The following is a 23444-nucleotide window of genomic DNA, read 5'->3' as shown; positions in this document are numbered from 1 at the left end:
AAAAGACAAGTGAAGATATCAATAATTATCAACCTGCTATGGTGTGAAGATCAAATGTAGTCTTCAGATGAAGTGGTATTAGAAATCTGGGGGAGCAATTAAATCAAGGAAGCAGATGCACATACTGACAATACTGACAGCATTATGGTCATTATATATTAGGTATTTGGTTGTGGAGACACTTTGCTTCAAGACACAATGCATCAGGCATAAGACAACGTCAATGACATTGGGATATGGTTCCATTGCAGTTTAAGGGTGTGCAGGATGAGAAGGGGAATTCCAAACTTCCAGCTCAGCACTGTCCCCAGGAATTGTCCTACCTGCCTATCTTCTTTTCCACCTATCCACTCCACCCTCCTCCCTGACCTATCACCTTCATCCCCTCTCCCACTCACCTATTGTACTCTATGTTACTTTCTCCCCACCCCCACCCTTCTCTAGCTTATCTCTCCACGCTTCAGGATCTCTGCCTTTATTCCTGATGAAGGGCTTTTGCCCGAAACGTCAATTTTACTGCTCCTCGGGTGCTGCCTGAACTGCTGTGCTATTCCAGCACCACTAGTCCAGAATCTGGTTTCCAGTATCTGCAGTCATTGTTTTTACCTACCTGTTTACTTTGAAGTCAGGGAGGACCCTGAATCTATCTTCAGTCCTGAACACTGGTGAGGATGATGATTCCTCTGGTGAGTTGAGGTAGAGCTACATGCATAATATCATAAGTAGTTCAACTGCACAGGAGATTGAGAATGTAACAATGATGGGGATTTGACCATCAGAGGCACAGAGTAGCAATTCAGCAGCTGCAAGTGTGAAACCAGGATGATACACTGCCTCCCTCATGAGAATGACAAGGGTATGAATGAAAGGCTACAGGGCTCTCAGAGGTGAGACTGAACAGCTAGGAGTCTTAGTCCATTTCAGTTCCACAGATTAGATGGGAAGAGTGATAATGGCCTGCACGCAGATTTTAGGAAGGCAGGAAGAAACTAGCAAACTGGCCTCAGAGACTGTAATTACTGTCAGTACGCAAAATAAAAGTTGAGAGGGGAAGAGAAAAAAAGGGACACAAAGAGAGAGTTTGAGAAGGGAGAGCTGATGAAGGTAATGAAGGTATTTTAAACTCAGTAAGTTGCTATGATGTGGAACTCTTGGATGACTAAAAAACATTTGATAGAAAGTGCTACATAATAAGCTTGCTATCAAACGTGACGTTCATGGAATAAAAGGAATGATTGTAGCATGAATTCAAAGGTATCTGATGAACAGGAAACAGAGTAGTGGTGGATGGCTGTTTTACAGATTGGAGGATAGTATTTTTTTGGGTTCCCCAGGGACCAATGCTCAGAGCTGTGAGCAGTGAGCACATACATGACAGATAAAATTTAACATAAACATGGGTGAATTGGTACGTTTTGGTAGGAAGAATAAGGAAAGGTGATAAAAACCAGGTTCAATTCTATAGGAGAATGTAGGAACATAAAGAATGGTTGATTACGTGCATAAATTATTAAAGGAATCAGGGAGGGTTCAGAAAGTCATTAAAGTATATATGTGCATGTAGTCATAAAAGTCAGAATCTGAGTACAATAACGAAGAAGCCATGATGAAAATTACAAAATACTGGTTCAACCATAACTGTAGATTTGCATCCAGTATTTCAAGCATCATACTTTAAGAAGGATATGAAAGAATTAGAGAGTGATGCAGAGAAGACTTATGAGAGATATTTGCCTCAGTGGAATGTAGGTTTACAGGAATTTTGAAAAAGGTGATTCAAATCACGAGGTGTCCAGGCAGAGTTAAGAGAAACTATTCCTATTGGCAGAAGGGTTCAGAACCAGAGGACTCAGCTATCAAGTAACAAAATAACCTATAGCATTAAGGAAAAGATTTTTATTTTAAAAACTCAGCAAGTTGTTAGAAATTGGGATGCATTGCCTGACAATGTGGTCAAGGCAGATTCAATCTTGACTTCTGAAATGGAATTGGATAAGCATCTGAAAAGATATCATTGTCAAGGCTATGGGGAAAGGACACTGAAGTTGGAACAGCTCATTTTCTCTTTCAGAGAACTGGCATGGATACAATAACCAAAATACTTCCTTTATAAATATTCAAGGATTCCATATGAACGCACATCCAAGAACTACCTGGGAACACTTTACTGCAATGGTATGTATTTGTGTGGACAAATATTAAATATAACAATAGAATAGTGGTTGAACGATATATTGGTTAAGCATGTTCATAAAAATGCACTTAACTATCTAAGGATACCCCAACACACTGTATAGCCATTGATGTTTTTTAGGTAGTCTGCCTAATAATGTAAGAAGTATGGTAGCTAATTTTTATATAGCAAGCTCCCAGGACTAATAATGCAAACTGCATGTCATATTTCTGTGCCAACGTTTTCTATCCTAAGTAAATCCCTATATCCAAATTTATTATGGAATTTGCTGAGGTAGACATAATGTACTGTAATAACACTCTCCTGCCAGTGGTGGTGCAATAGCAGCTCAAATTTGCAGCTCATGTTTCTTAAACTCAGGCTGCAGCAAAGTTCTGATCTCATAGCTTATTGAAATTTCCAAATTGCAGTTGTTCTTGTTAGGGCCCAAGACTGCGCTGGATAATTAACTTAGTTGTTACTCTCTTTAAGGAGAGCCATGATGAGTGCTGTCCATTCGTAATTTTGTTCATGAAGGACCTCAGAACAGATATTTTACACCATGTGTTAAAAAGATAGGAATGTTTCTTTCATGTTTAATGATCTTGAAGAGCCACCCTTCATGGTCATGTGGCTATGATGGTCACATGAGGGAGTTCCGTGAAAAATGGATACTCTAAGGCAATAGAAAAGAACTGGCAAATCACTCAACCCAAAACGTTAACCCTGATTTCTCTCCACAGATGCTGCCAGACCTGCTGAGCTTTTCCAGCAATTTCTGTTTGTTTCTGATTTATCGCATCCACAGTTCTTTCAGCTTTTAGGAAAGAACTGGAGATTATGGACAATGTGTTTTATTTAAAGGAGGAGAAGGAGTAGGCCATTCAGCCATTGAGCCTGCAATGCTATTCGATGTGATCATGGCTGATTCTCTATCTTAACCACATATTCCTGGTGTCTCTCCACACCCCTTTGATGCCATTAATATCAACTCAGTAAAGTACAAAACTCTAGATTGAATCAAGATTGTTTGTAAACATCCTTCCAATTCTCAGTGCTTCATCCTTATATTCTTAACAGCTTGCTAATTATTTTAACCAAATAATAGCTATAAAAATGCTTTCTGAATATGCAAAATAGCTATAATTATAAACATGTGTAGAGTGATAAACATGAAAGAAAACATGAGGACCCTTATTTTGATAATTTCTCCTAATCGCGTCTTTGTTGTCCTTTACGACAATCTAAACTCAAAAGGCACCTTTAATGTTCTTCACAAGAATAGAATCAGAGCAAATGTAGCACAGAAAGAGAAAGTAGAACAAATAGTCAAAGTTCCAAAGAGATAAGCTTTGTTATCACTTTGTTAACACTGTGGATCCCATAAGCATCACACACTATGATGATGTCATCAGGATGTGCAAGAACAGCTGAGGATCTCAAAAGAGTGAGATTGAACATCTGTTCCTCCTCAAATATCTCTAACAATGTAACAAATAATTTTGAAGTTTTAGCCTTTGGATCTTGAACTAGTGACACGTCAGTCTTTCAGAAGCCATGATTTTAAATCTGAATGCATGGAGAAATCAGGTGACTGCATGCTCTCCTGGAGTGATAATGATTTTTTTGTCTGAGTTTTACAATTGGAGAGAGCAAACATTGTAAGTTATTGACTTGTTTTTCTTGGTTTAGAAAAATCAACAATTGAATTTTAAGACTTCTTAGCTTTTAGTTTCAGCTTGCAGAAGATGTAGGTGGCCTGCCCAAACAATAAGCAACTGCTACCTTCAATGAAGTAGCTTAAATTTACCTCCCTGATTAATGTATAGACTCTTCCTCAGGAAGAGAGGAAAAGCAAGATTGTAGAACTGTACTGAAGATAGGTGGTGGGTGGGGGTGGAGTCTGTGGTGAGCATTCAATAGTGATATTCAAAATTATGTGAAATTTTACAAAGATGGATAAGTTGTTTTTGTTATAGGCAGAAGAATGAAAAGCCAAAGGACTTGCATTGAATGTGGTCTTAAAGCAAATTTAGAATTTTATTTTAAACTCAGTATGCTATGATGTGGAATGTATTGCCCAAAGATTCGTGGAACTAAATTGAACAGTAACTTTCAAAAAAGGAGATTGGATATACACTGGGAAAGGACTTGTGAGCAGAACTACTTTGGAAAAGAGCAGGAGAATGGGTAAAAATGAATAGCTCTTTCAAAGACATAATACAGCAGAAACCTATCATATAATCATTTTGTTTAAAAATGATTTTTCAGTTCTTAACAGACACTTGCTCATTCCTAAATAAAAGGGGAAATGCAGCAGATAGTCAAACGTCTGCAGTACTGAGTTAACATTTCAAATCTAATGTAACTATTCTTCACTTAAGTACAACACTCTGGAAATATTACATTGTTACACAATGATCTTGTGGATGAAGCATTAGACTGAAGTCTCATTTGCCAATCAAACTGGTCACCAGTCTTGTCTCTAGCAACCTGATTAACTTGGTAAATTACTTTCGTGTTGCGCCTCACCAGGTGGAATTACATGCTACATTTAATTACAGGACAACGGTAACTATAGTTCAAAAGTAATTAGTGACCTGTAATGTACTCTGGAGCACATTGGCAGATGCAAACATTTTATGTAAATACAAGCACTTTCAGAGAATAGTGAGCTGTCCAAGGTGTTGACTATCAGATGAACACAAAAATTACCATCGCATTGCTTTAAAAAAAACTAGGCTAACTCTTTTCAGTGTCATAGCTCCTACAAATATTACTTAAAAAGATTTTTACTGCTTGTGGGCCCTTTACCTGGGCAAATTGACTGCCACATTTTCCTACATTACAATAATGGCTACATTTCAAAACTACTTCATTTGTTATGAAGCAGTTTGGGACATCCTAAAGGGTAAAAATCTTTTTTTTCCTCTTTCCTTTCTACTTTGGGGTGGCACGGTGGCACAGTGGTTAGCACTGCTGCTTCACAGCGCCAGAGACCTGGGTTCAATTCCCGCCTCAGGCAACTGTCTGTGTGGAGTTTGCACATTCTCCCCGTGTCTGCATGGGTTTCCTCCGGATGCTCCGGTTTCCTCCCACAGTCCAAAAATATGCAGGTTAGGTGAATTGGCCATGCTAAATTGCCCGTAGTGTTGGGTAAAGGGGGAAATGTAGGGGAATGGGTCTTGGTGGGTTGCTGTTCGGAGGGTCAGTGTGGACTTGTTGGGCCGAAGGGCCTGTTTCCACATTGTGAGTAATCTAATCTAAATGAAACATCAAATACATTTATACAGGGAGTTAGACATTTTCATGACAAACGGAAGAGAATATCTGAAAACATACCTAACTACAGTGAGTTTATCGAAACAAGGGATTAGTTCCTTCACTCCATAGTCATTGATATTATTGTTGTCCAGTTCAAGTGCAATTGATTTTTTACGATGACGTAATATGTTTGCAATTGCACTGCAGTCAGCAGAGAATGCATTGCAGAAAGTGAGCTTGATATAATCTGCGCAAATCCCCTTTGCTGCAAGACTGGCTACAGCTTCACTCTGGGTTTCAAAAATGTAGCGCATTAACCAGACAAATCGGGGCAAGGCTTGCACTCTACAAAATTCTTCAAATGGTGCTTGAGGCAGATTTTTTAAGTGTGACTTTACGCAGTCGGCAAGGTAGTTCTTGAGTGCTGACCGCTTTCTTTGGATACTCCCTGTGGAAGATAAATGTTTGAATAAGTCCCTCTTAGCTTTACACAATAGGCCACAGAGGAAAAGTGTGGTGAACTGCAGGTGTTCATTTGTTTCAAATGGGTCCTTTCTGTGATGTGACTTATAACCCAAACATCTCAAAAAAAGAATATTGGCTTGAGGTCCAGTCAAATAGTGGTCACATTTTGAAAAAAACGTAATGATTTCCTTCGCCCGAATTCTTTCGTTAACAACCAGGAAAAACGCTGTGAAAAATGACTGGAGGGTCAGATGAAGGAACTCATAGGTTGATTGGTTCCCACATCCATCGTAGTGGCCTGCACTCTTGATAAAGCCCAACTGCAAATCCTCCTCTGAGATACCAGCCGCTGTGATTTGCTCCTGACTAAAGATGAAGTTATTGCTTTCGATTCCCTCTTTTGCCAATTTTCCCAACCTCATCAGAGAATCCTTCTTCGCTTTGAATGTCTCACTTTGACTTTTGTTTCTTTTGTTCAACCTCGTTTTGGAAGAATGGTTTAAGAAAACCTCTAACATCAATAGGTAGATGTCAGTCAACGTTACATAATCCAACATTTGCTGTGAGTTACATTCTGACTGTAAGTGTTCATAACACTTAAATATAATCCAGCAAAACAATGGCACTGAACATAAACTACAAAGGTGAGGGTTTGCTTCCAACTGGGTCAAAACCAAAGTTTGATGGGGTTGGTTTTTGAAAAACTTCTTTAAATATTGCAATAAATGGTCCTTTGTAAAGCCCTTCAGTGTCACTCTTTTTCTCACCATTCTCAATGGTAGGTTTGTACCAGTTCTTGCAGTCAATAATTTTTTGGAACCTTTTAATAACTTTCCTCGGAGAAGGTTCATCAACAGGGTGATAGGATGTGTGGGATCAAAGGGTGAAGAGACATCAGGGATATCACTAAGGTCACAGTCAACACTAATTTCATCAAACCCGTCCAGTGTGAAGAGGACAGAGTCTGGGTGTTGTCGGATGTAACTAAATATCTCATCAGTGTCCTTGTCAGGGTAACAGTTGTATTTGAACAGTAAATCTTTGAGAGAAATCTTATCTTCCTCTCTAAAGCTATTGAATATTCGGCATCTAAATTTGAAGAAGAATTTAACATTAGCACAGAGCTCTCCTTTGGACCACAGGTTCTGAAGTCTCTGGAGCAGTATGGTCTTGCCAACCCCAGCATCACCAGTTACAAACACTGTGTCTGCATCCTCATTGATGATTCCAGTGTCACTGAACAAATCCTCCAAGTTGGAAATAGTTCCTTTTGTTTCATTGACTCCATTGATTAGTTCCATAAGTGTCTCAGTGTAAGCATCATCCAGCAAGATGTCTTCTTTCTGGACGTATGAAGTGACGAACTTTGTGTCCTGCCGTAGGTCATGTTTAATCTTTTGAATGTACTGGCAGACTAGAAAGAGAAATGCAAAGTTATTGTAACCTGTTTTTACTCTCCAATTATAATCATAACAATAATCACTGTATACTACTTTGGTTAACTGTTGAGATCAGTAACAGTACTGAGAGATAAATACTACTAAAAGAAAGTTGAACAGACTGGAATTCTTGGCTCTAGAACAGAGAATATTGAAGGATGGCATGTATTGGATTGATGGGGCAGATGCAGAGAAAATCTTGTCACTTACAGGAAGACCAAAACAAACGACCATAAATGAAAAATTGCTGCTAAAAGGTCTTCATCCAAAAACTGGTAAGAATGTCAAACTTGCTGTCACAGAGTAATTTCATGACTAGCATTGATGTATTTAAGAGGAAACTAGATGTATACAAGGGGGAAAGAATACAAATATATGGTGAAAAGGTTTGATGAAAACACGTAAAGGAAAGCTTGTTAATTGTGGCATAAATCATTTGAGGTTCCTTCCGAGATGTAAATTGTTTGTAATTCAATTAGAAATCTCCTAAAAATAACTTTAGACATGTTAGTTTGGTCATAACTTTGTTCTTGGGACAAAGAAATCTCTATTATGCTCATCATTCTCCCTTGGCCTTACTAAGATAATTTACAATAATGATGGAGACTGTGAACAAATGGCAAGTCCTAGAGAGGATATGGTGGAGGCACTAGACCAAACCATAGGGATAAGAGCTAAGATATATACAATCCAGAAGTAAAGAACATTAATGAAGATTCAAAATGTATAATTAATAATAATCTAGCTGATTTCTCATGGTGTTGTAAAGGAAGAATCAAATCAAGTGTAGTCTTCAGGTGAGTAGGGAGTCAAAAAGCAGCAATCATTATAACCAAGTCTTCATTTTAAAGTCACATGTCATTATTTTTGTTTGCGTATACTATAAATCCCCATACACTGCTATAATGAACAATTCATGAACACATGTCAACTTGTAATTGTACATCCCTGCCACAATCAAATTATTACTAGGAGGAAGATGTAATTACTATGTGACAGGTTACAATGACAAAAACTGAAATGAAGAGAGATTTATAATATTTATTAGACACGTGGAGGAAATACTTACCAGCATCTGTGATAATTACTGATTTGCCTCGTATGTATTCTGATGGCTGATACTCTATTTCTTTCAGCCATGGGCTAAGGTCTGTGTAAATCTCATTAGCCTGGTGCAGAATGTGTACGAAATACTCTGCTGTTTCTTCTCCTTTGCTCTCAACCAGATCCAATATTTTTCGAACCTAAAAGAAACCATGCTACAGAGTAAGGGATGGTGCAGACTGTCACCAGGATCACAAATCAGTCTGGCTGTCAGAGCATTACTTGGATAATCTCCAAACAGTTCCCAATAGGCTACACAGCAAAGCAGTCCTTAATATGGCACAACCCAGCAATTTGGAATTGTTCATGGGATCGGGGCTTTGCTGCCTACTCAGCATTTAATACCCATCCCTAATTGCCCACAGGGTAGCTAAGAGCCAACCATTTGGCTGTAACCTGGAGTCATTACAGGCCAGACCAGGCAAGGATTTGTACGGCAATCCATACTGTGGTTACCATTGGGCTAGCTTTTATATTCTAGACTTACACGGAGTTCAAATTTCAGCATTAGCCATTGAGGGATTCGAACCCCATGGAATTAGTCTGGGACTCTGGATTACTAGTCCACTGATTTCACCAGTACACCATTACCTCCCCAAGCATGTTTCAGCCAAGTCAGGAATCACTTGTTCTGCAATGCTACATCCAACTGTGTCTTTACCCATGAGATAGTGACAGCCTTAATTTGAAAGTTACTTCCTCATACAAACACATTTTAAATTTCTTATTCTAGTGCCAGACCCAAGATTAGCTAAGCATCACTGTGCTTTGTTGTATGTCGAAAATCTCCTGTTCACAAATACTATAAACTGTAACACTTACCATGCAAAAATCTCAAATATGTAATGCATATGTAATGCAAAAAACAAATCTCACATAAAATCTTATCCTAAAAAACTCACTCAAACTTCTTTTCTAAAAGAAAATCTGTTTGTGGTTTCCCTTGCCCCTCAACAATTCAAATTTCCAAATCCTGTCGAATAAAGTTCCAAACATTTAATTCGAACTGAGGCATTTACCAATGTCTCACTGACATGATTTACACAATGAGTTGCCTTTTCCGGATTTCAAATTCTTCATCAAAGCTCTCTCTGCAAGATCTCTGACTACTTCAAAAGATGTGGAGGTGCTGGTATTGGATAAGGGTGAACTAAGTTAAAAAGCATGCAACACCACGTTATAGTCTAACAGGTTTATGTGGAAGAACTGTGAGGAGACAAGTTTTTAAAATTTTTTTTACTGCAAAAATGAAAAACCATACATATTTCAAACATTCAGGTGTGATTGGTGGTTTAGGCCAACTCATGATTGCTTAAAAGGTCTATTTGAGGCCCAACCTTTTTGAAATGGTTAAAAAAATCTCACAACACCAGGTTATCGTTCAACAGGTTTATTTGGAAGTACTAGTTTTCACAGCTCCGCCCCTTCATCAGGTAGCTCTGGAGCAGGATTTTAAAAACATAGAATTTATAGCAAAAGATTACAGTCTCATGCAACTGAAATGATATGTGGAACAAACCTAGATTGCTGTTAAGTCTTTCAGCTTTTAGAATGAGTTGCAGGTTTACTCATTCATTTACTCATTCATGCTCATAAATATACATATAAGTTTATGGGGTGAATTTGCATTTGCAGTATTGTATTTGCAGACACATCCTATTTTGCTCAAAAAGCATACAATCTACAAGCAGTCAGTCCATGTAACATTTTATAAATTCCTACTTTGGAAATAGAACCAGTCTGACTCGAGATTGAGACACAAACTCTAACCTCACACCTTTAATGCATTATCTGAGCTGAGACGTCTCCTTTTTTATAAAACCTTAAGTTCTCTCAAGAATGTGACTTAAAAGAAGTTCTGGGATTTACATATTAATGAACTACAACCTGCAACCCATTCTAAAAAATGAAAACCTTAACAGCAATCTAGGTTTGTTCAATATATCGTTTCAGTTGCATGACACTGTAATCTTTTGCTATAAATTCTGTGTCTTATGGTCTTGCCCCACAGCTACCTGATGAAGGAACAGCACTCTGAAAGCTAGTACTTCCAAATAAACCTGTTGCTTGGTGTTGTGAGACTTTTAACTATTTCAAAGGTTTGGGCCTCAAAGAGATATTTTAAGCAATCATGAGTTAGCTTGACCCACCAATCACATCTGCATTATTGAAATACGTGTGGTTTTGCAGAATTTCCCAGCAAGCCATTTTTGCAGTGAAAAAATATTTTTAAAAAACTTGTCTCCTCACAGGATCTGGTGGGTTTTTTTCTGTTGAAACCAAAGATTGGATTCTCAAAGCAATTTTTTCTTATATGGCATTACTGGGATAATTTAACCTAACACATCCAATGGGAATGGAGAGGGTTTGGGACTGTGCACACCTTACAACCTGTTCAATATTATTTTCCAATGAAATTAATTACAAGATTTCCTGCTCCAGTCTGTGTTCACAAATCCTTAACTTGTATTCCCTGAGCCATGAACTGCATCAAATACTTTCAGATTCTCTTTCAGAGATCGCTCAGATCCCTGCACCTCTCCTCCCTATAAGAGCAGGACTTGCTCCAGAACTCCCCTCACCAGTGTTACCAGAACCACCTCCTATACTCCTCATATCATTCATGCCAAGCTATCCTCCTTCATGTCTCCAACATGGCTTCTCAGATCCTCCATGCCGAGCGGTGAAATGCTATAAATGGCCAATGAACCCCATGGTGACAACACGAGAAGTTAAAAGAAGTCTTAGAAGCAAACAGTCATTCATTCGTTTTTGTCAACAACAGCCCAGGGAAAGTGTCAATTATTGGGACCTTTAAAGTATTAAGTGCGTAAATTAAAATCACTAGAAATTTCTTTGTCTTGTATAAATAAACATTGTGGAGAATAAAGCAGAGAGCCAGAGCTTCCAATCAAACACTGTTTTCCCTGAGCTGTTTCCATGCTCAGACAGAGATGTGTACTCTCAGCCTAGCAGCACTATGGTATTCTTGGCTGCCATGCCTTTTGAGTATTTCTGGCATTTTCTGCTTCTTTATCAAACAGTGAGGTGTAAAGCATCTGTCATTACCTTTGCTGCTTGCGTAGGATGCTGCTGGGACAGCTCAGCCTCTTCAGTGGAAATGTATTCATGCTTTATCAGGTTTTTCAGCACACACTCTGTGTTCTTGATGCAACCAACTAAGACCTCTCGGTGCAACTTCAGCAACTTGGTAAATGAGTGTGCTGATACTATTGACACTTGATGCAATCCAGGCTGGAACACTGTATCCATTATCGCAGAAGCATCCTTCGATAATCTTCCCTTGCCAAGTGGGTCGTCAAAATGAAGGAGTTCATTTTTGAATTCCACATCACATGTCTATGTAAATCATAATATATTAAAATTATAAAAGTGAAAATATTAATACCAATTAAAACATGCTAATATTAAAAAGCAGATAACAATGCAAAACATGAAGGCAGCCCCTTGGCACATTGCTTCTGTGTCAGTTCGTTATCACAGAAATCCATACTTATTCCCAGCATCCATTCTATCCTTGTAGCCCTACGCATTCCTTTATTTCAAATGTTCATGCACTCAAGATTATCATACCTCTTTTATCCTGGAACCTATGCTCCAAATTATAACATCAATAATGCTTTGTATTCCTTTAATCCCAAGTACTGGCAACCAATTTCCATGGAATTTGGTAAACGACCCCTGGATCTCCCTTTTCTTCCATGTCCTTTCTTTAAGTGTTTACGCCCAAAATGCATTACCTACCACTTGGCCATAAAAACTGTTTGGGCCAAATGGCCTCAACATTTGTCAAAAAAACTTTAGAAGTGCTTGTTTTTGAGATTAAAGCAACATTTTGTAGATCTTTCCTATCAATGAAGATCAACTTGACTTTCACCACTGCAGGGGCCGATAAACTCTAAGTTGAGTAGTTTTGTTTTACCGGTTAGTTAGCTCAATTAGCTGTTTGGCTGGTTTCTGATTCAGAGTGACACCACCAGCGTGGGTTCATTACTGGATGACATTCCCATGAAAGACCCTTCTTCCCAATGTCTCCCTCATCTGAGGCATGGAGACCTTCAGGTTAAACCACCACCACCAGTCATCTCTCTCTGAAGAGTGGGCAGCCCTGTGGTCTGGTAAGACTTTTTGATCTTATTCACATAAATTCAGTGAATGTTGCAAAGGTTTTGTCAAAATGTGCTGAAAATGTGTTGCTGGAGAAGTGTAGCAGGTCAGGCAGCATCCAAGGAACAGGAGAATCGACGTTTCGGGCATCAGCCCTTCTTCAGGGCCCAAAACGTCGATTCTCCTGTTCCTTGGATGCTGCCTGACCTGCTGCGCTTTTCCAGCAACACATTTTCAGCTCTGATCTCCAGCTCCTGCAGTCCTCACTTTCTCCTTTTGTAAAACAGTCCCAAACTACAGTCATTCAATGATAGAATCATTGTTCATGCTTTAGTTAAACAGCTGGAAAGTCATTTAATCATCAGTCCTGAGTATTTTAATGAATATTTAGGCCTTTGTTTCCCCTGAAGAACATGAAGTGAACAATACCTTCTTGTCACAGCAATTTGGTTTTGATTCTTTGATAAGAGTTCCTCAGCCTGTGTTTATGTTCAACATCATGATATACGACATACCTCAAAATATACTGTGTCTTTGCCGATGATGTCTTGTCATCTGGGCAAGAATTTGGCATTATTTCAGAATCACTTTTAAGTGATCTTACTCGTTGCTTTCCTTTTTCCCGAATTACCAGGGTAAAAGCTATGTTGACCAGAATAGGATGTCCATGCCAACATCAGTCTCATGCAGTATTAGAAAGATATAACTGGGCCATGGTTTCTCCACATGATTCCAACTTAGGTAGCAAGCATGTTCATGAACGTAATCCATTGACTGGATTTTAAGGGACACCATCATCAACACCCCGTCCTTGCCCAAATGTCATGGAGGAATCATTCATGATCCCAAGGGTTATGCTGCAACAAGCTAACACTGGGTAACACATCAATTGCATTGAGTAGAGGTTTCCACCGCTTTCCAAGGAAGAATTCCTGCCTTACAGCGCTGTTGGCCAATCGCATTGGTCCTTTGTTCTACAATCCCAGAAGTGCCCCCAGTAGCCACTGTTGGGACTAAAGGCCATCATCAATGCTGAGAAGTCCAGGGTATGCCAAAGTCAGAGCTCACAGCAAGGTGAGAGGGTGAGTGGGAACGAGGAGTTGGTTGAAGCTATGGAAGTATTCTTACTCAGTATACTTACTAAACCAACACGTACTTATAGAGGAAGTCAAGGAAGATAAAAGTAGTTAATTGGTAAAATTAAAAAGCTAGAATTCAGCAAATGGAAATAATAAGCTGTACACAGCCCCTCCTGATAGGAGTCAAGTCAATATCAAAATTAGGGATCAGATTTAATCCAAAAGTATCTTATTGCTCTTGGTCATTCCACACCAGCCACAGTCTTTATATATAGCATTCTACAGAGCAATGTAGTAACAAGAGTTGTTTCAGTAATGAATCCTTGAAAACAAAAGTCAGCAGCTATTTCTGTGAACAGACTACTTACATTTCTGCAACTGCACTGATCTGAACTTGTGATCATATTCTTTGAAGTCTGTCATGTGCAGGAAAGGAACTGACACACAGATGAGCGTACTTTTGGAGCATTTTGACAGATTGGAACAGGATACAGCTTTCCTCAAAGACAGGATTGCTACATAAATGGAAGTTTATGCTTCTGAGTAAGATCAACTGTCATTCTGACCTTCAGACACAGCAAAGACCTTCTCCACTCAACTTCAATCAACTGTAATTGCATTCAAATGATCCATTCAAACAATGTCAGTCTGCTCAATGGTGTTCACATGTGACTACACAGCCATCATTGTCAGTGATGATCGGCTAGGCACCTCCTTATAGTATCAAGGCTAATACCAGAATGCAGCAACCACCTCCCCACCCTCAAAGTAACACATTGGTTTTCCAACAACTGGACAATTGGAAGTAGCTGAGATAAATTGATAAGTTTAATAGGTACATATTTGCCTGACAAGCAACCAAAAATGAACATGTTTCTTTTCTCCTTTTCAATTTATCTGAGTTATTATTCCACCGTAGCAGATGGTAGAATTTGAATTCAATTTTTAAAAAATATGAAATTAAAAGTTTAACGATGACCCATAAAACCTTTGTTGTCATAAAACCCATCTGGTTCATTAATGCCTGTCATGGAAGGAAAACTGCCATCTTTACCTGGTCTGATCTACATATAGAACATAATCCCTACAGTGTGGAAATAGGCTCTTGGGTCCAGCAAGTCCACATTGACCCTCCGAAGAGTAACCCACCCAGAACCATTCCCCTACATTTACCCCTGACTAATGCATCTAACCTAGGCTTCTCTGAACACTATGGGAAATTTAGCATGGCCAATTCACCTGGCTTGCACTTCTTTGGATTGTGGGACGAAACCAGAGTAAACACAGAGAGAATGTGCAAACTCCACACAGACAGTCGTCTGAGGCTGGAATCGAACCTGGGTCCCTAGGGCTGTGAGGCAGCAGTGATAACCACTGAGCCACTGTGCCAGTTGACTACAGGCTCACAGCATTGTGGTTGAATCTTATCAGCCTTGTGAAATAATCTAACAAGCTACTAAGGTCAAGGTCATCCAGGGATAGGCAACAAATGCTGGCTCAGCCAGCAACACCCACATCCCATGAATAAATTAAAATAATGAATATTTTCTTTCTTATTTTACTATTTAGCAGTCAAAGATATGCACCGAGACTCCTTATTCTAGTTCAATCTAGAGACACAGGCTAAACACCATCTTCACTTGGATAGTGAGGAGGGCTATTGTCGGCTGCAAAGGGACTTAGATATGACGCAGAGCTGGGCTGAGGAGTGGCAGATGGAGTTCAACCCTGTCAAGTGTGAGGTTGTCCATTTTGGAAGGACAAATAAGAATGCGGAATACAGGGTTAACGGGAGGGTTCTTAGTAAGGTGGAGGAGCAGAGGGATCTTGGGGTCTATGTTCATAGATCTTTGAAAGTTGCCACTCAGGTGGATAGAGCTTGTAAGAAGGCCTATGGTATATTAGCATTCATTAGCAGAGGGATTGAATTCAAGAGTCGTGAGGTGATGTTGCAGCTGTACAGGACCTTGGTAAGGCCACATTTGGAATACTGTGTGCAGTTCTGGTTGCCTCATTTTAGGAAGGATGTGGAAGCTTTGGAGACGGTGCAGAGGAGATTTACCAGGATGTTGCCTGGAATGGAGAATAGGTCGTAGAGGATAGGTTGAGAGTGCTAAGCCTTTTCTCATTGGAACGGAGAAGGATGAGGGGTGACTTGATAGAGGTTTATAAGATGATCAGGGGAATAGATAGAGTAGACAGTCAGAGTCTTTTTTCCCCAGGTACAACACAGTGTTGTAAGGGGACATAAATTTAAGGTGAAGGGTGGAAGGTATGGGGGGGGATGTCAGGGGTCGGTTCTTTAGAGAGTGGTGGGGGTATGGAATGCGCTGCCTGTGGGAGTGGCAGAGTCAGAATCATCGGTGACCTTTAAGTGGCAATTGGATAGGTACATGGATAGGTGCTTAAGCTAGGACAAATGTTCGGCACAACATCGTGGGCCGAAGGGCCTGTTCTGTGCTGTATTGTTCTATGTTCTATTCAACAACCTCCTTCATTCTGTGTTAATTGTTCCCTTGGTTAATAATGTTCCTTCTAAACTCCAGCTCTTCAAAATATTTCATAGCCAGAAATATTTCTAAATGGCATTCAACTTGAAAATAAAAATGACAGCTGCAAAGCTTCAATGTCCTTCCAATCATAGAACTCCCATTGAAAAGCTGGGACAGTCAAGTACTACCAATTTAAAATTAGATTTCTGACAGTCATTCTGCAGACTGTATATTTAAAGTATTTACTTGATTGATACACGTCTGTGGGGAGATTCCATCGCTAAATGTTGATTATAGTCTTTGTCTCCTCACTTCGAAATGAGTCTAGCGTGACAAATTTGCAACTTAGCATCAATAAATGCATTCAGTTCTTTCAGAAAAAGAATGCTGGCCATCAGAGTCTGGGGATTTGTTGGATTTTTGTTCCTAAAATTTCTTCAGTATATTTTCTCTGCTGATACTTAATTTCTAGTTCCCTCACTCCCTTTTGTACCTAGGTTGCCCACTATTTCTAGTGCGCAACCTGTATCTTCTATGGTGAAGACAAAAACAAAATATTTGTTCAATATTTCTGCCATTTCCTCATCTTCTCTTGCCTCTACTTCTCAGGGATCAGTGCTTACATTAGCTACTCTCTTCTGTTACGATACTTGTAAAGATTCTTAAATCCAGTTTGCTATACCTTGTTAATTTGCTTCAATTTTTTTTCCTTTTTATCTTTATTATGGCCATTTAATGGTTTCTAAACCATTACTAATTCCCATTCTTTGCAATCTTTTAAGCCTTTTCTTTTTCACCAGTACTATTCTTAAATTTCCTGAGTATGTCACTGATGGATCTTTCTTGCAGAGTGTTTGTGCATCAATAAGATGTATTTAATAAAAGTGGGAATGGGGCCCAGTTCTAAGTTGGCAATGGTTAACAGGAGTGCTGTGAAACCAGTAGGGATGTTCCTGTTCTTCCTGTATCACCTTTTAATATAGACCTATATTTTTAATGGCAACTGTGTGCCACAGTAATAACCTACATTTATGTACTGTCTTTAATGCAGCAAAATGTTTGCCAACCATAAATGAAACAAGCCCAGCCCCTAGATCATGTTATACCATACTCTATCTGAAGGCATCTTCTTCGTTCATTATCCTCTTATAATTCCTCCGAGCCATTTTCTTGGCAATTTTCATCAGTATTGATATTGTGCTGTCTGCCAATCTCCGGAGCACAGCATGGAAGCAGGTCCAAGTCTACCTTTCCCAGAGCAGGATCAAAACAGTGTTGTTGGCATTATTCCAATCCACATGCTAGCTATTTAAGCTAAAATGCTGCTAAAAGCCTACACTGCCCAATTCTTCACAGGAGATCTAATTTAGGCATTAGGTTCATCATTAGCATTCACATGGGGCCTAATGCCTGTCTTAGGTGGTTTCCTCGGAGGCCTGATAATCAAAAAATACCAACAATGGCATCCAACAGATATGTACAAGGCTGCTGATGAAAACAGAAGAAGCAACTGCTAGTGAAGTGACTATGAAAGTCACGGCTTGTCAGACTGACGCATTCCTGGACTGTAAGGTGCCAAATAAAAAAGGAAAGTATTTCAATATCTGTGAATACACAGGGAGGAAATAGTGGAAAGTTTTTAGATTAGATTAGATTAGATTACTTACAGTGTGGAAACAGGCCCTTCGGCCCAACAAGTCCACACCGCCCCGCCGAAGCGCAACCCACCCATACCCCTACCTTTACCCCTTACCTAACACTACGGGCAATTTAGCATGGCCAATTCACCTGACCTGCACATCTTTGGACTGTGGGAGGAAACCGGAGCACCCGGAGGAAACCCACGCAGACACGGGGAGAACGTGCAAACTCCACACAGTTAGTCGCCTGAGGCGGGAATTGAACCCGGATCTCTGGCGCTGTGAGGCAGCAGTGCTAACCACTGTGCCACCGTGCCGCCCACTAATTGCCAATTTCCCCTCACACATGCTATTTCCTTCTCAAATAACAGAAACAGACAGAAGTCAGTCTATTTTTAAAAACAGCTTTGCAGGGTAGACAATAGGTGCAGGAGTAGGCCATTCTGCCCTTCAAGCCTGCACCACCATTCAATATGATCATGGCTGATCGTCCTTAATCAGTATCCTGTTCCTGCCTTATCTCCATAACCCTTGATTCCACAATCCTTGAGAGCTCGATCCAACTCTTTCTTAAATGAATCCAGAGACTGGGCCTCCACTGCCCTCTGGGACAGGGCATTCCACACAGCCATCACTCTCTGGGTGAAGAAGTTTCTCCTCATCTCTGTCCTAAATGGTCTACCCCGTATTTTTAAGCTGTGTCCTCTGGTTCGGCACTCACCCATCAGCGGAAACATGTTTCCTGCCTCCAGAGTGTCCAATCCTTTAATAATCTTATATGTCTCAATCAGATCCCCTCTCAGTCTTCTAAACTCAATGGTATACAAGCCCAGTCGCTCTAGTCCAGTAAGGTAATCCCGCCATTCCAGGAATTGACCTCGTGAACCTACGCTGCACTCCCTCAATAGCCAGAATGTCTTTCCTCAAATTTGGAGACCAGAACTGCACACAGTACTCCAGGTGTGGTCTCACCAGGGCCCTGTACAGCTGCAGAAGAACCTCTTTGTTTCTATACTCAATCCCTCTTGTTATGAAGGCCAGCATGCTATTAGCCTTCTTCAGTACCTGCTGTACCTGCATGCTTACCTTCATTGACTGCTGTACAAGAACACCCAGATCTCTCTGTACTGCCCCTTTACCTAAATTGATTCCATTTAGGTAGTAACCTGCCTTCTTGTTCTTGCCACCAAAGTGGATAACCATTCATTTATCCAAATCAAACTGCATCTGCCATGCATCTGACCACTCAACTAACTTGTCCAGGTCACCCTGTAATCTCCTAACATCCTCATCACATATCACCCTGCCACCCAGCTTAGTATCATCAGCAAATTTGCTAATGTTATTACTAATACCATCTTCTATATCATTAACATATATTGTAAAAAGCTGTGGTCCCAGTACTGATCCCTGCAGTACCCCACTGGTCTCTGCCTGCCATTCCGAAATGGAGCCGTTTATCACTACTCTTTGTTTCCGATCAGCCAACCAAATTTCAATCTAAGTTAGAGAAAGTGTCCCCTTGACTTTGTTTTCCCATGATAATGTTTTGCTTCATATTTATCTAATTCCTAGCATTAGGGCCTTATTCCACAATATAAGTAGGTGAAAGATCTTATTGCCCGTCAGGTTTTTTTGATCTGACATTCTGAGTTGATGATTTGTTTGGAAAAGTCATTTGGAGATTTAATGCAATTAACTTCCTGATGCTTTGGGATGTGCCAAAGCCACTACAAAATGTAAGTTTTTTTCTCTTTTTATTTCAGCAATGATTCAAAAACACTTTTACACAGAAACACCCAGAAACCATTACTCTCAAAACATACTCTGAAAGGGAATGTTGCCAGAGCTGCCAAACTTGCGCAAGAGTCCATTAGATCATTTCCTCTTTCCTGACTGTTCACAATAACACACGATTGGGTACAAATGGAGATCATTTTATGTCAGTTTAAAAAACAGTCAGCTTATCTTATCCCAAGTAAATGCTGAACATTCCCACAGAACACACGAAAGATCCAAATGTAAAAAGCAGTTCGCTAAACAGATTTAAATAAATAGAAAAACTCAAATTACTGTATTAAACTTTGAATTAAAAAATTGCCTATTTTCCAACAGTGAGTCCATTTCAAAAGTAGTTCATGAGTTTAGGAAGTTGTGTTTGTCAAATGTAACTTTTCATTATTTTCTCTTTTAAACAAAACTTTATAACTCTTCATATTATGAACTGTTGATATACTATTGCAATGATAACTGCTCCTCGGATGCCGCCTGAACTGCTGTGCTTTTCCAGCACCACTAATCCAGAATCTGGTTTCCAGCCTCTGCAGTCATTGTTTTTACCTATTCTATTGCAATGGCTTTGTTATTATACTAGTGACCCAGAAGCTTGAACTATTAGTTTTCAGGGGTTACCGACAATAATTTGAACACGACAGTTTTTGATCTCATTTTTTAAAAATCAAGAAACTGATAGCCCAGTCGAAGAGATCACCAGGGAAGGGACTAGCCAATGGTGCAGGAAAACCAACATATATTGGTGTTGGTCCTCAGCCTGCATAAATAGGGAAGATTACCACAGGAATAGTCTCCAGCTGCATGACCGACCATCAAATCAAAAAAATGATAGGAAGCAGGATCAACCAGCAGTGTGATGGTCCCACATAATGTGCAGAAAACCAAGAAGAGGGAATTTCCAAATCAGTGGTGGTGACTGTAAAACCATCATAAAACCGCAACTGATTTCCAGTTGTCTTTTAGGTATGGGCGCTTATTATCCTTAACTAGTCTGACTCATTTGTGACTCCAGTCCCACAACAATGTGGTTGTCTCTTAACTGTCCCCTGGAATAGCGAGGAAGCAATCCAACCACATTAAATCAGTACACAGAATAACCCCATTGACTGCAGCAGTTCAAGAAGAAAGGCTGCCACCTTTTTCTCCTATTCAACAAGAGATGGGAAGTAAATGCCAGTCTCACCAGCCTAGACATATGAGGTTGTTCTAAGTAATATTTTACCTCAATAATAGCTTGTATTTATCTAATGGTTTTACCACAGTCACAGAATGGTTAACAGACAAAGGATTAAATATAATCCATTAATGGGTTAGAGGACCAAGAGCTCAGTTAAAAAAATGTGTTTTAAAGATCATCATAAGAAAAATCTTTTCACTCAGCAAGTAATTAGAGTCAAGAATGCACTGTCTGGAAGTGTGGTTGATATGACCTTACTTGAGATATTCAAGAGAGAATTGGATGATCCTATAAGAAGAAACAACTGTGCAGAGTTACAGGGAAAAGGCAGGAGATTGGCATTAAAGTAAACTGGTCAGAGATCCAAAACAGACAAGGTGGGTCAAATGACCTCCTTCTGCACTACAGCACTTCTGTAATTCAGTGATCGCTGGGGAAGGAAGTCCAGAGCACAGGGTCCAGGCACAGCTGAAGGAACAACTTATAGTGGAAGGAAGCGATGGGGATGAACAAGATGCCAGAATGGAGCAAGGTTATAGTTCGAGAGGAATTTCTGGCCGTCCTATGTCAGAGTCCAGGAATATTTGAGGAAGCAGATTCCTTTGCCTCTGAACCTGTTGTTAGTTAATTCAGTTGCTGATATCCCTCATAACACATCGAGACAGAAACACCTCCTCTTAGTCCCTCGACAATTTTCCAGCTGAAATTGCAACTGTGTGTGTCAGAAATCTGGCAATTGTGAAGCACTAGATCCTCCCACTGTTCATTTCAAAGCTTGTTGCACAAAATCTTTCCCAGAATGGGAGACCGCACCTATCCAAACCTGTTTTACATTCATACTGAAATGTACAATTAAAAGAAACAGGAGGGCATCAATTTTACAAATTGTTAACTTATATAATTATTCCCATTTAAAAACATGTAAAAGTAAAATTTTTTGGATCAATTTTTAGGACAAACATCATTGTGTCAACAGGTAATGATTTTGAAGGGTAGGCTTGAATGCTTGCTCTAGGCCCAAGTGAAATCCAAAAAGGATCACAATAAATCATACCAATTAAGAATAATTTATAATAATTACTGGTAAGTTTAAAAAAAAATCAAAATATGGTTTGTCATTCATAATTTGATCACTTTAATAATTTGAATAAATATGAGCAAAACCTACATGTAAACATTGAAGCACTTGTTCATTGATATAGTTATGATAAAATAAAATCATTAATATAGTCATTGAGTCATATGGCATGGAAACAGTCCAACCAGTCCATGCCGAGCATAATTCCAAATTAAACTAGTGCCATTTGTGTGCTCTTGGCCCATATCCCTAAAAATCTTTCCTATTCATTTACTTATCCAAATTCCTTTTAAACATTGTTATTGTACCCATATCCACCACCTCCTCTGGAAGTTCATTCCATACATAAACCATCCTCTGAATCTCTGTCCTCTCACCTTGAAAATGTGCCCCTTAATCTTGAAATTCCCCCATCCTAGGGAAAAGACAACTACTACTAACTTTATCTATACCCCTCACCATTTTATAACTTTCTAAAAGGTCACCTCTCTCAACCTCCGACGCTCCAGTGAAAAGGTGCCAGCCTATTTGGCCTATCTTTAAAACTCAAACCTTTCATACCCGGCAACATCCTGGTAAATCTCTTCTGAACCCTCTCCAGCTTAATAATATCCTTCTGGAACTGCACACAGTATTCTAGAAAAGGCCTCATCAACATCCCATACAATTTCAACATGACTTCCTTACTCCTATACTCAAACGACTGAGCAATGAAGGCATGCATACCAAACACCTTTTTAACTATCCTCTCTAAATGTGACGTAAACTTCAAAGAATTATGTACCTGAACCACTTGGTCCCTCTGTTCTACAACACTACCCAAGGCCCTAACATCTCTAGGATTATAGTTCAGTTCAGAAATTTGTGGACCATGATCACTGAAAACCTAAGGTCAAGTTTTCCATGAGGTTTGTAAAAGAATATTATCGTAGGCCAAAAGTTATTGCGTTGGTTTTCACAAGATCTACTTTTATGTGAGCATATATGGCAATAGAAAAATTAAAAATCAGAATATATTAATGCATTGAGCAGACATAGGGCAAGGTCAACTATGAAGGTTAAAATTAGCATGGTAGACTTTTCTAAGAAACATTTCCTATATCGTACCAGTGATTACATTAGGAAGTACTTCAAGGTAGTTCATCAGCGGTATTCTTGACCCAATCACTTTCAGTATTAAATCACACAAATGGCCTTCTCTCCATCATAAGCACAAAAATGGGGCTGTGTGCTGATGACTACACAATGACCACACCATTCAGGACTCTCATACAGTGGTAAGTTGGTTAGAGAACCAGAACAAAGTGAATCAACTAGCATCCTTTTGCACCACCCCCATGCACATATGCAGCCACCCTTAGGCAATATCCAGGTATGGACTGATAAATGACAAGAAACATTAATGCCACGTATCTGCCATCTCCAACAAATAAGAATTTAACCATCTCCCCTTGCCAAATGCTGAATCCCCTTTTATCTCTGGGTTGTCACTGACCAGAAACTGAACTGGAAACAACCATAGAAGATCCAGTTGCTGCAAGAGCTGATAAGAGGCTAGAGTCCTGTGTTGAGTAACTCATCTGCTGGACCCCATAGTGCCTGTCCAGCATC

The 23444-nt window shown here is 39.6% G+C and overlaps 1 protein-coding gene and 1 long non-coding RNA gene across 4 annotated transcripts in view; one reads left to right on the top strand and one right to left on the bottom strand.

The window, feature by feature from the left end:
• The window catches only part of LOC140464947 (uncharacterized), a 138644-nt gene that overhangs the window by 22644 nt on the left and 92556 nt on the right, over positions 1 to 23444 (top strand). Inside the window, exon 3 of one of the 2 annotated variants that reach the window (XR_011955033.1) lies at positions 2072 to 2175. The exons of the other annotated variant lie outside the window; for it this stretch is intronic. This is a non-coding gene — a long non-coding RNA (uncharacterized lncRNA). The remainder of the gene's footprint in view (positions 1 to 2071; positions 2176 to 23444) is intronic. 2 annotated transcript variants of the gene reach the window in all.
• The window catches only part of nod1 (nucleotide-binding oligomerization domain containing 1), a 58406-nt gene that overhangs the window by 23077 nt on the left and 11885 nt on the right, over positions 1 to 23444 (bottom strand). For both annotated transcript variants that reach the window (XM_072560609.1, XM_072560610.1), the window contains exons 2-4: positions 11515 to 11805; positions 8411 to 8585; positions 5516 to 7316 (exon numbers count right to left, since the gene is read on the bottom strand). In XM_072560609.1, the coding sequence (XP_072416710.1) occupies positions 5516 to 7316; positions 8411 to 8585; positions 11515 to 11718 (2180 nt within the window). In that variant the 5' untranslated portion in view covers positions 11719 to 11805. The remainder of the gene's footprint in view (positions 1 to 5515; positions 7317 to 8410; positions 8586 to 11514; positions 11806 to 23444) is intronic.

Source organism: Chiloscyllium punctatum, chromosome 41 (genome assembly GCF_047496795.1).
Source record: "Chiloscyllium punctatum isolate Juve2018m chromosome 41, sChiPun1.3, whole genome shotgun sequence".
Taxonomy (NCBI): Eukaryota; Metazoa; Chordata; class Chondrichthyes; order Orectolobiformes; family Hemiscylliidae; genus Chiloscyllium; species Chiloscyllium punctatum.
The sequence above is the reverse complement of the archived record's forward strand: the minus strand, read 5'-3'. Positions and strand labels throughout refer to the sequence as shown.